At 37.1% G+C, this 13,817-nt stretch overlaps 2 protein-coding genes across 2 annotated transcripts in view; one reads left to right on the forward strand and one right to left on the reverse strand.

The window, feature by feature from the left end:
* LOC145674531 (putative serine protease K12H4.7) overlaps positions 1-13,817 on the reverse strand; it is a 136,831-nt gene that overhangs the window by 90,642 nt on the left and 32,372 nt on the right. The window lies entirely within an intron of this gene.
* Positions 8,208-13,817, forward strand: part of LOC145673840 (putative serine protease K12H4.7) — a 28,872-nt gene continuing 23,262 nt past the window's right edge. The window contains exons 1-2 of the mRNA XM_081743610.1: positions 8,208-8,312; positions 12,934-13,149. Of these exons, the coding sequence (XP_081599736.1) occupies positions 12,937-13,149 (213 nt within the window). The 5' untranslated portion in view covers positions 8,208-8,312; positions 12,934-12,936. The remainder of the gene's footprint in view (positions 8,313-12,933; positions 13,150-13,817) is intronic.

Here is a 13,817-nt window from a genome sequence, read left to right on the forward strand (position 1 = left end):
ATTTTCTAAATAACCTGACAATATGGAAGAATTCATTTGTCCTAATATATATATATATATATATATATATATATATATATATATATATATATATATATATATATATATATATATATATATATATATATATATCGCAAGGGGTAGTTTATTCTTGGGGTGAGTTCTTTCCGGGCCATTGCATCAAAAGAGGCTCACACAATTTTGTTCATGTCCTCAAAAAGTATGTTTGTCATATATACATAAGAAAAAGTCCTGAGTGTCTCACTGATCAACGCCCAGAATAAACCTTTTAAGATAGAAATTTGAAATTTTGGCAGTGCGTAAGATTTCCGACACAAGGTAAAACTAAGGACACATTAAAAAAAATTGGGAAAGGGGTATATATAGGAGTGGCAATTATTACAGTAAAATGTCCATATCTCCTTATCTCTGAAGGGTAGGGACATGCAATTTTATATATGGATTTCCCACTTAAATAATTAGATACCGTAAGAGGGGGTTACTTTGCACAAGATTTAAGCCGTTTTAAACAAAATTTCATGTAACTTACAAACATAATGATTTAGAATACTGTATTTTAAACATATAATAGCTTGATATATAAGGAAAGCATTAGTGCAAGTTCATTGGTAAACATTCAGTATGTCCATAGTTATTGAAATATAAACTTTGATGCAAAATAACCCTATAGGTGGGGCTACTTTGCACAACATACAACAAAAGTATGTTCAACATACGAACATAGCATTTCTGTGAAATGTTTTTCCTTCAGTACTTATACATTTTACTTTCAACACAAAATTACGTGCAGTCTACAAATATTGATATAAAAATAAGAGCACCAGTATGAGTTACCAATATTTGTAAATACAATTATGCATTTTCTGATACCGGCGCAGGAACCACATTCTAATAGTTTAGCATATGTCCCACAAAAATGCCAACTAAAAAACAGAAAACAAATCCCCGTGAACTGATTTGCCTTGGTTATTCCTCATGTCCAAGAATATAATCTCAACCGTAATCAGTGTAGATTTACGGGGTTTGGGACTTTCAGGTTGAAACCCACCCAAATTGAATGATTTATTAAAAAAAAAAAAAAAAAACTAATGTTAGTCATTCATATGGGTAAAAGCTTCAAACCTCCCCAATAGTCTAATGATTTCCAGAAAAAAAAAAAAAAACGGAAGCCTTTGCGAGTAGAGCCCCTCCTCTCAAACTATTTTTGGGGCCGCGGTGGCTCAGTGGTAAAGCGTTCACCTCTGGTGTTTGGGGTTCCGGGTTCGATACCGGCCTCCGCCAAGTGAACTTTGTGGTGGACAACCACCATGTGCGTGGGTTTTCTCGGGGTTCTCCCGTTTCCTCCCACTTTCTCCATTCCACCATTTCATTCATTACTCATCATCACCGTCTCCTTTAGCCTAACCGGCATAACCGTGGGACGTAAAACTCAAAGATTTCATGTCGTTTTCTCATTTTTTTTTTTTGAATCCACCACTGTTCATAATTTATTTTCCAACAAGAACTTCATTCTGGCAACTAACTAAACATTAAATTTACCTTAGAATGTAGGAGGTTTCAGTAGTAATAATTTCCTATCTAAGTGGTATTTTGGACCAGTGCAAAGTAACCCTGATTAGAGGCTAAAATCGCCTTCTCCCAGTTTTACTTTTCTATGATTTTAAAACGTTTCAAATTTCGATTTCAACTATTGCTTCAAAGTCCCATTATACACAGTAGTATTCTGACTGTAAACTGACTTTGACGAAAATTCTTGTATTTGAAATCTTTCAAATTTTCGCCCATTACAGTGACTGCTTTCCATACCTTTACAACAGCAAACCCTCCGGATAGTTAAAACTGATGAAAATCCCCCAACATTATAGCCAAATTACAGTTTGATGTTCTATCTTACGGTGGCAGTTGAAACTTTCCCTTTACAATTCGTGGTTTTGCCGACAGAAAACTGTGAAACTCTTTTCATATTTTGTGCAAAGTAACCCGGTCTTACGGTACAAGATTCACCATTTTGGGGGCAAGGCGGCTCAGTGGTAGAGCGCTTACCTCTGGTGCGTGAGGCCCCTGTTTGTATCCCCGGACAAGTAGGTTTGTGGTGGGCAACACCGTGACCCTCCGTTTGCTCGTTTACTTCCTCATTTTCATTCAACCTATTCTTTCATCAGCATTGCCTTGCTTTAATCATATTCTCCCTTAGCCTAAAGGGCATAATCGTTGGACGTTCAACTGAGAGATTTCATTTTATTTTGCTTCACCATTTTTTTTTCTAAAACGGAATTAAAAAAAGAGGGATGAGAAATGATAGGGCTACAATGTTCATGATAAGATAGGCATATAACAAAATTCTTGAAGGTTAGACACATGAAATTTGGTATTTAGAGCTTTCAAGGGCTGAAATAAGATGCAGAAAGCCATAGGTCGACCAATTGCTGGGGTCTGAGCGTGAAGTCCCCAGTTAGCCCAAGACTAGTATACATACTTTTTCAGCAATCAGCAGAATTAACTTCTAGTGAGAATTTCGATTAATGGTTAAACTTTATCACGTGTAAACAAGGAAGTGTAGATAAAAATAAAATGGAGATAGTGTATGCCAGACAATGGAAGAGATAACATGCATGAGATTAAGACTATGGCTATTCGATGATGCGTTTCCGATGCATTTCCACCCGCAGTGAACGCGAGCTAGGTGGCTATTCGCTAATTTTACTTCCTCCAGAGTTACAATGTGAGCCAGACAGGGTTTCCAGGCGTTACTGCCACACCCTTATTCTCATTCATGCGGGTCATGAGAAAACAATGAAATGAAATCTTTGAGTTTAGGTCCCACGGTCATGCCGCTAGGCTGAAGGAGACGGTGAAGATGAGAAATGAATGAAATGATGGAATGAAGAAAGTGGGAGGAAACTGGGTGAACCCCGAGGACACTCACACAAGCGGTGTTTGTCAACCATAAAATTCACCCAAAGTTTTCATAAGTTTTAACTACCCGAAGTGTTTGCTGTTGTAAAGGTACGGCACAAACGACCCCATGCACCAGAGATGAACGCTCTACCACTAAGGCAACACCGCCCTATGAATCACGAGATATAACCCTATTTTGTTACATATATTTTTCTGTGATGAGCTATTTTTTTTCGGAATTTCCTTTCCTTGTAATGAACTTTCTTTTGTTTTACACACACACATACTTTATAACAGCAGAGTACAAATACTCTGCACAAAGCATCTTGCAAGCAGGTGTTTCGTGCTAAAATCCTCTTGCCTGGCCACACATCCTTTGTTTTTTCTTTCTATTAGACATCCTTTACTGGTTCTCAAAAAGCAGGCTGTTTTTTTTTTCGAAACTCACCAAATACGCTCGAGCCAACGTATTCTTCGAGTTTTTATTTCTTTCCCGTTTGCAGCGCATTGTGATTAGCCATCCACATTTAAAAACATGCCGAGCGTATTCCAAGCGTAGGCATGAGCCATAAATGCTCGTTGTGAACGCATTGATTAGCCATTCACTAAATTTACACTAACGAAAGATAATAAACTATTTAATACAACAAAAGATATAGAAGAAAAAAATAAATAGATGTCTAGAAAAGATAAGAAAATAACTATTAAATACGAGGACACTACAATGATCGAAGATGAAGAAATATAATCAAACGATTGCCTCAATTATCAGTAACACATGCTTTGTAAATGAAACAAAGGTATTGCACTTTGGACGGACAATGATTGAACAACTTTAAGGCGTATCGTCAAACAATCCTTTTCTACATAAGATTTCGTGAAGAAAAAGGGGAATTTGTATGACATGAAATTACAACGAACTTAGAAATTAAGGGGAAAATCTTTTTAAGTTTTACGTCCCACGTTTATGCCAGTTAGGCTAAAGGAGACGGTGATGACAAGAGATGAGTGAAATTGTGGAATGAAGAAAATGGGAGGAAACCGGAGAACCGCGAGAAAACACACGAATACGGTGCTTGTCCACCACAAAGTCCACACGGCGCGATCTGCGATCGAACCCGGGACCCCAAGCACAGGAGCTGAACGCTCTACCGCTGAGCCACCGCGCCCCCTATTAGAAATTAAGGGAATCCCAATGTTGAAATCAGATGTACATTTACTTATCAATTTAATTTAAACTCCTTGTAAAAAATACACCTTACCAGACTAAATTGTTGGACCACCTTTTGCCCTCACAAAATTCTGATTCGACATGAAATAGTGTTATAAAGGCCATGAATGGTAGTCTCTTTCTATTTCAAGTGTACCCCTTCTGGCGCTGGGTTTGATGTAGAGACCTGCACGGGCCGGGCCGGACTCTGTTATTTCTTTGGCCCGGGCCGGGCTTGGGCGGGCCGACACTGTTATTTCTTTGGGCCGGGCCGGGCTTGGGCTGGCCGACACTGATTTCTCTTCAGGTCGGGCCGGGCTGGGGCCGATCAATTGCAATTCTTTAATATTTATTGACTTCCGTTAAACGATAATTGGAATAAAGCCCAACGTTGAAGAAGTGTGTCCGTGAAAAATGTTACAAAGATTGCAATAGCTATTTACAGTTTGTGTTGCTTAGCGGCTCCACTTTCACTATAGAGGGTTGCAGGCATTATGCGGTAAATTGAGCTCTGACCTTGACATTCACTGAACTCAAAATATAAAAAGAAGGGGTGGGAGTGTTTTGCCTGTCGCTAAAAATATTGCCATCTTCACTTTATGCTAAAAATCAATTTTTGTTACAGGAAATTGGGTTTTTGTTCTCTCGATGACAGGCAAAGTTCTAGGAGGCAATGGTACCATTCAGGAGGCAAGCTTCAGTTTGTGAACCAGAGTTTAGAAAATGTTTCTGAGGGTTAGGTCAAATTTAGTACTAAATTTTGAGAAAGATTCGGGCTCGAGCTATTTTTTTTTTAATTTATCGGGCCGGGGTCGGACCAATAAAATTAAAATTTATCGGGCCCGGGCCGGGCTTGGGTCAAGAATTTTGAAAAACTTATCGGGCCTGGCCGGGCTCGGGCCGAAAATCTCCAAAACTTTTCGGGCCCGGGCTGGGTCGGGCCTAGGTTCGTTCGGGCTGGATTGGGCTCGGGCCGAAAAATTCAGCCCGTGCAGGTCTCTAGTTTGATGTGTGTTTTCCTGTACCTCCCTCGAAAGAGGAGGGCAAGTTGCTATGACCAAGGCCCTTCAATAACTGGGTACAAAGTGGCAACACACCCCAGGTTTCCTCCGTAAGGTGGCAGGAGTGGATGCGAAGTAATTTTCACATATTTTCGAGGACACACTTGAAAAAAAAAAGGTTATAGTAGGCTCTAGCAAGTGGAATATTACACCATCTCCTTCTGCAGCACTTCATGACATCAGCTGCATCATAGGAAGCATATCATCATCACCATACATATTTTGACATTACTGACAGGTCATTTGGCTCAACTGAGAAGCTTCCATGCTCCACAGTCTTACATTAACCGCTTCGTCTTCACGTAGGATTTCTCTGTTTCGATATCGTCATTACTTGTAGTCTTCTTCTCTCCCTCCCTCCATTTCCTGCCACCATAGCTTCTATTATATAATTCCTCATGATACAATTCTTTCTTAGCCAACGTCCCAAACAGTTTCTTTTCTTCTTAATAACATCCAAACTTGATCTCCCCCCCCCCCATTATTTCTAACACTGTTTCACTCGTTTTCCGCTCGGCCCAGCTAATTCTCTCCATTCCTCTCCACACCTATAGTTCGAAACTTTCCATTTGTTTTTAATCATTTTTACGTAATGTGCATGCTATATAACTGTATGACAGTGGATGTATAAAGGCCTCGCAGTGAAATATTGTATACGGTCTACTGGGGCAGTAAAGTATACAACAAGTTTTCTGTTAATCACTTCCGACCATTTTTCTTTTTCTTTTTCTTTTTTTTTTTTTTTAGAAAATGCTAAGCATACTTCCGCTAATGGCCGACAGTACAGTTTGGAGTGGGAGAGCTAGGTTCGTCCCCCGGCAGGAGCTCATGTGTTTAGGGTTCCACTTTAAACAGTAAGTCCACGTCTTGTATAACCTCGCTGCTTAACGGGGCACTGAACTCAAATCCAAATCCTAAAGAACGACAGTAGAGGACTGAGTCCATCATTCTTTGCAGTAGCAGCTCGTGATGTAAGATGCTATTCCAACCCTATCAAAGGCGCAGTATAACTATAATCCAATTTTTGTTTTTTCCTCGTTTCATCCACGATCTTTTTCGCTTATTGTTTCATACGCCCTTCACTGTTCATTACTCGTGATCAACCGGTTCAGAAATGGCTTTATTTCGTTATGTTTCAGTAGAGTTTGCAGACATAAATTCGATCGAGTAAAGTTATTAAGTCAAATCATGTGACACCCAAACGTCTAGTTTTTTTTTTTTTTTTTTTAAAGCCAGCTTTCTCTGAATGGTTTAACATTGTTTGACGACGGACGCCATGACGGATTGTATGCCGGTCTTGTTTGACTTTTGCCACAATATCATCAAGTTTCTCTGTGATTGATCGCCCATTGCGAGGAGTATCTTTGAAATCGAAATTCCTCGAGCGAAAGCGACTGAACCATCTTCTGGTTGTTGTCTTTGATAAAATATCTTAGCCATAAGCAGTATAAACTTATTCATGGACTTACGCAGTACTTCCGAATTTATAAAAAAATAATATGTAAAATATAGCTTAGTTTTGCGTAATTTCACTCATCTTCACTATTATTTTATCTTACATCTCATTATAAGAATATCAACAATTTATGCACCCCATTTTAGAATAGGGGAAGAAATGACGAAGGAGAGCGCAATTGGAAGGGGAGTTCTTCAGGGATGCTGTCTCTCACCAACAATATTTAATATCTATTTAGAAGAGATAGTGAAAAGGAGCCTACATAAAGAAGACGGCATTTCAGTAAGAAGTAGAACGGTTATGTGTATACGGTTTGCAGATGATAGGTGCTTGTTGCGAAATCTGAAAAGAACATTAACAAAATGTTGGAAAATTTAAAGAAGGGCTGTGAAGAACACAGGATGAAAATAAATGTTAGAAAGACAAAATCCATGGTGACTGGAATGAAACCTTTGGTGTCAAATATAAATGTAGGAGGAGAGAGAATAGAACAGCTGTATAGTTATCGATACCTCAGTAGTATTATTTGATGATATGAAGTGTGAACGTGAAATAAAAACAAGGATAGGAATGGCGAAAGAAGCCTTTAGGAAGAAGAACAATCTATTTTGTGGGACCTTGAATAAAGAGTTGAGAAAAAGACTCATAAAATGCTTCGTGTGCAATATTGTACTTTATGGGTCAGAAACATGGACATTAGGCAAAAGTGATGAAAAACGACGGGAAGATTTGAAAATGTAGGTGTAGAGAATAATGAAGAGAAGTAGCTGGGTCGAGCTGGAAACGAATGAGAGGATGTCAGAAATGGCGGGAGAGAAAATAACAATTTTAGATATTATTAAGAAGAGTAACTGGTTTGGATATTGGCTAAGAAAGAACTACGTCATGAAGAACGTGCTCTACAGGGTATGGTGGCAGAGAAGACTGGGAGGGAGCGAATGAAACTAAAATTAATGGACGATATGCAAACAGAAAAATCATACGTGAAGACGAAGAGGTTAGCGGAGGGCCGTGGAGCATGGAAGTTTCTCAGACAGAATACCTATGATGATGATATTAATATTTTTCCAACTTTCTATTCATTTGAATGCAAATTTAAAATCTTAAACGTGTATGGTTGAAAAGTTTTTTTTTTTTTTTTTTGTTACCTTGAAAAAAAAACTTCAGAACGTGATTTGCACTTCTGAAAGTTCTTCAAAATACTGATATAACGTTTTCTTTCTTTCTTTCTGAACAAGATTAAAAATGACCATTTTTCAACATCTAAAGCAGAAAACAATACATGGATTTGTGGGAATTCACATCAGATTACAATATAGAAGCAAATGTCATTATCCAAGGACGATTTTGAAAGTTGTATGAACTCAGAAAAAAAAATCCATTCATCAATGGGTTCTTTGTAAGCCAATGCACAATAAAATTCAGCATCTAGGGAAAAATGTACGAACTAATTCTCAGTATTTTCAACACAAAATTAAGTTCGTTTAGCATTACTTTAACTTTTAGGACCTCTGAATGAAAATACCCATTTTTTTTTTAAATTTCTATTAATGGGAAGTACTTGTTATTCAATAGAGAAGATAAGTTTGGAGACAATCGTATATAAAAGGTGTTATCGATAAATTGAATGACTGAGTCTTCTACAAACAGTTTATACTTATAGCAGGTATGTACAGAGCAATAAGAGTTACATTTATCATTAATGACTACTTTCAGTGCGTGCATAAATCTTATTAAATAATTATTTGTTAATGCGATAAATTATTAAAAGGATGAAATGAAAATATTCATTGTTGGTATTGCAAAATAATGAATGATTACTAGGATATATACATATCTTTTTTTACGCTTAGTAACTGATTTGTAGACATTGAAATCTTTCAGTTTAACGTCCCACGATTATGCCCGTTATTCTAAGGGAGACAGATAATTAAGGCAAGTGAGTGATGGTGGAATAAATAGTGGAATAAGAATGTGGAAGGAAACGAGAATATCAAGTAAAAACCAAAGGATACAACCTTATCCATCATAAGCCTAATCGGTCGGGAATCGAACCATGAACTCAACACAACCGAGACAAGCGCTCTGTTACTGTGCCACCGTGCAACCTCCCGTAAGTATTTCATTTTCTATAATTGCCAAAAGTAATACACAGCTTATAAAATGGTAGAGACATTTGCTTAATTCTGGAGCAAATAAAAGTTGTAGCACAGTCTGAATATAGTCATTTACTGTCTCAGCGGTTTAAGTTGGATTTTGTAAAGGTGTATCCACGATTCTGATAAATTGATGTTGCTATGTATAAAAAGGAGATTCTAAAGTTAAGACCCTTTCATTACAACATGAATCAAGTTACACTAGATTAGTTAATCTTTATGATTCATGCTAGGGTAATACCTTTCAGGATATTTCAGTTATATTGAATCAGCGCTGACATTTTCAATGAACTTAAAATGTTCGTTACTGAATTATCTATGCCTGTGTGTTTGTTTGTCCGTGTGTCTGTTATTTGCGATTGTTTTTTTTTAAATTGTGATCCCTCCACTCGATGAAGCATCAGAAACTATCTGAGAAATTGATTGCATTTTTCGCGTCACTCTTACCATTCTAGAGATATTGGCAAAAACAAATGGCCGATTTCCGGAGATTTAAGGAGCCATATCTTGAGAACCATAAGTTATGGAGAGATGATATTGGTGTTGATCAATACCTAAGAGGATGGTGAATATTTTGGTTTCAAACAACAACCGGTGTCCGCTTTCCAACCGACCACTAGTTTGGCCACTGGCCAGTTGGCCAATTTCCACCAGTTAATATCGCTACTAAAATGTTTACCATCCTTTCAGGTATTGATTAACACCAATATAATCTCTCTATGACTTGTTCCCGTTATATTGGCCAAAAATGACAGATTTCGGGAGATTTAAGAAATCATATCTCGGATACCGTAAGTCATAGAGAGATCATATTGGTGTTGATCAATAACTAAGAAGATCGTGAACATTTTGGCACTAATTAGTAACCCGTGGCTAAAAAGGTTCGAATTTCGGGAGATTTAAGGAGACATATCTTGGGAACAGTAACTCATAGAGAGATGGTACTTTGTAAATTTTTGCAAGAAAGAGAAGATGGTGCGAATAGAAAGATTTACTTTTACATGTAGGAAAAATCACAGTTATTCTTTCCGATCCATCTCTCCATTCTTTTTCAGTTCGTTCTGGCAATGCTCTTGGAGCATTACCAACTAGTTTTCTTTCCAGATTATACAGGAAAATTGCATATCATTTTCATACAGTCATATCATATAGTTAACATTTATAATTCTCGCCTACATCTGGTAACATCAAATTGGTAGTAGGAATAAGGGCGGAAAAATTGTGTGGAAATGACTACAATAGAAAAATCATGTACCAAAATGAGATGTTTTCTATTATTATTATTATTGTTGTTATTTTTTTTTTTTTTTTTTTTGCAAAGAAGGGATTTATACAACCAATATTCACCACAGAATGAAAAGTGGAGTTTGATGATGAACATGCACAGAGAAAGAATCATGAACATTTATTTGGGTAGGGGTGTTTTCTTACCATATTCCTAAAATATCTTCCTTAAACGGTGTCATTTATTAACTTGCCTTTTCAACTATGCATTTCCTTTAAACAAATATTTTTTTTGTCCATACAATCCAAGTTTAAGTTCACAAATATTATATTTATTTATTAAACAGGGTGAAGTAAAAGTATGGATACACCCCTATAAAAGTCGAACCTTGAAAGGAATCATAATGTCGTTTGGTATGGGGTGTCTATAGATCGGGTGCAACTTATAGGAACCATGGCGACGGCGGCGGCCATCCTGAAATCCGTCATCCTGGATTTCGGTTACTTTTTTTAAAAAAAAATGAGAAGAGGATCATGTCTCATATCATTTTACACTACCTCTTTCTGAGGAATACACATGTACAATCCGTTTTGCGACATCTTTATTTGTATAGGAGGTATTACCTGTTAAAATCTGGGACACTTCTCAGAGTTGGCATTACAGCATATGCTCAATATTACCTCCATTGCGCTGGATACACAATTTGAGTCGTTTTAGCAATCCTGCTGCACACGTCGCGGCGTCTGTGGGTCAACAGAGGCACACGCCTCCTCAATACGCCGGCAGAGTCGGGCTACTTTGTTGATTTTTACCTCATAAACGATTGATTTCAAATGACCCCACAGATAAAAGTCAATAGCTGTGAGATCAGGGGACCGTGGTGGCCATTTCATAGGACATAGAATTTTAAACTTCAACAGGTCATAACCCCTACACAAATAAAGATACCCCAAAGCGAATTACACAGGTGTATTCCTCAGAAAAAAGGCAGTGTAAAATGATACGCGATGTTATCCCCTTCCCGTTAAAAAAAATGTAACCAAATGAAATGAAATGAAATCTGTAAGTTTTACGTCCCACGGTTATGCCGGTTAGGCTAAAGGAGACGGTGATAATGAGAGATGAGTGAAATGGTGGAATGAAGAAAGTGGGAGGAAACGGGAGAACCCCGAGAAAACCCACGAGCACGGTGTTTGTCCACCACAAAGTTCACTTGGCGGGGGCTGGGATCGAACCCGGGACCCCAAGCACCAGAGGTGAACGCTCTACCACTGAGCCACCGCGCCCCCAAAATGTAACCAAAATCCAAGATGGCAGATTTCAAGTGATCGCCGCTGTCGCCATAGGTTCTATAAGTTGCGCCCTCACCTATAGACACCCCGTACCACATGAATTTTTTAATTGCACACGCCGTTCGACTTTTATGGAAGTGTATCCAGATTTTTACTTCACCCTGTATGATAGAAAGCTGTTAATTTCGGAAGTGATGATATATAGCGGTGCAGAGAATAGAATTCATAATATTTTTTCCCGCTTGATTTTATTATATTTAATACTGATTAGAAAGCTAATGCTTCACATCTCACCCTAAACAATATCCAGAAGTAAATGCTTATTAGGTCAACCGAAACACGATTAACTACGAAAATATATGATGATTACATGCCGTTGAAAATAATACAAAAGTTTGTCTGCCATGGGGAAACTAATATTTGACACATGCTTGATGAGAATTCTAAAAGAGGTTACAATGAGCAGTTCGTATTGGCGTGTCTGTTGGCCCTATTAGGATGAGTTTGCTTCAATCAATTCGTAGACAAAATATTCGTAATTCGGAAGGTTCACTATATTTATTTAAAAAAGAAAGAAAAGAAACGTAACGATCAATTTGCAATCTTTATTTTTCTTGATGCCCATCTTGAAATAATGCTTGATTCATGGAGCTGTACTATTTCGGGATTAAGTATTTAATTTACGTAGCTTAAGCACCTACCGTGGACCATAATGCGAAGTGAAATTAACTTGTTATTAGCAACTACTACACTATTTACAAAAACTACGTACGTGTAGCTCAGACTTTAAGCGGAAGCAATTGTTTATCTCATTCTTAACGTTACAACAAACATGATTGTATAGATCGGTACCTATAGGACAAAAACACAGCGGCATTTTTTTTTTTTTTTTTTTTTTTGAAATTCCATCTCTGAAATTTTGAAAAGAAATCTAACAATAATAAACCAACTCTCTTTACACAGAATATATTTCATTGGAGAGCTTTCCTTTACAGCTTGTCTATAATTTTCTCATGTACGACGAAAAAAAAAAAACTTTTTTTTTTTCGTGGCATAATTAAATTGTTGATTGATTGCCATTTCACGCAGTAGGCAAAAACTATCGATGAAACTGTGTTTCGATTTTGCTAGTTGAGAGTTACTCAATAACTTAAGCATAGCTTGATATTCTTGAGTTTATACACATTTTATATTTACTTCACTTATAGGTACGTAAGTAATCGTGCCAATACATAGAATAGTTTTAATAGTATATGCAATAATTTATAGGAGTAAAATTTATGTGTCCTTGCAAGTATCTATAATTCACTCTAGTTCTGAATAATAGTATTTACGTTTAATTTAAATCTTACTGGAAGTTCTAGATAATTGTGATTTTTTTTATTAACTTATGGTAATAAACCACGTTAAATATTTCCATTACTTTTCAAACTTTTGTTTGTCTTTTAGTTTTGAGTTTAAATTCTAAAATTTAGAATACAGAAAGAAACTTTAAGTAATATGAACATATGATAGTTTGTATTTTTTTGGTATAGAATATGCACTTAATGTGATATTATGTGTATAAATTTATTAATTCTGATAGCGTAACAGTTTATAATTTTGTATTTGCAGGTCATGAAAATGAATTGGAATAATCTTCTCGTGCTTCTTGCCGTTTTCCTAAGTGCAAATGACGTTGTCTTGTCACGAGAGTTTCACCATGGACGATTTGGAAGTGGGTTTGTGCTTCCTCCTAAAGTCCCATACAACGCACCTCGAGCTGATCGGCAATGGTTCGAGCAGCCAGTAGATCACTTCAATCCAACAGATTTAAGAACTTTTAAACAAGTAAGAAATGATGTTACCTTAATTTGTATTTCTGAGCATAATAAAACTCTTGCATTATAAAATATTTGAGGAAATGAGGTGTTACTCAGAATAATTTATTGGTGTATATTTGCTATCAAATATACAAATGTATAGTAACGATTGTTAACGATCGTGAGATCCCAGCGTAACAAAATCTAAAGTACGCAAGGGGAATCACAGTGCACGTTTCATGCAAACACTAGCGTAAGCACTAGCAGTAAATAACAACTTTAGAGCAGACTAAACTTTAGTGCTATGTTATTTATCTGCTAATGATTTCGAAGATGTGATATTTACATAGGTATGATAAAAAGTAGTGGCAACTGTATTCTCACGTCAGAGGGCTATGTCTCAAGGCCACAAGAGTTTCGTATCTGATAAGGGAGTTTGAGACAATGAAGTGTGGCGAATAATAAAGACTGTGCGTTATTCAGTCAAAAGCAACAGTGCCGTAAAGCAGAGGTGGAAAGTAAAAGCCTCATAACAATATGTTTCAGAAAGATGAACAAGCGTGGGTCAAGATTGAAATGGTATGAAAGCGCAGTGCACAACGATGGTTTTAGGGACTTCGTGACGATGTTTTGGCAAAAAATAAAGGAACCATTTCGCGGGAAGCGACACAACACAAGAGAAGCCATCACCCGTGC

This window comes from Thermobia domestica, chromosome 17 (assembly GCF_964235325.1).
Source record: "Thermobia domestica chromosome 17, izTheDome1.hap1.1, whole genome shotgun sequence".
Classification (NCBI taxonomy): domain Eukaryota; kingdom Metazoa; phylum Arthropoda; class Insecta; order Zygentoma; family Lepismatidae; genus Thermobia; species Thermobia domestica.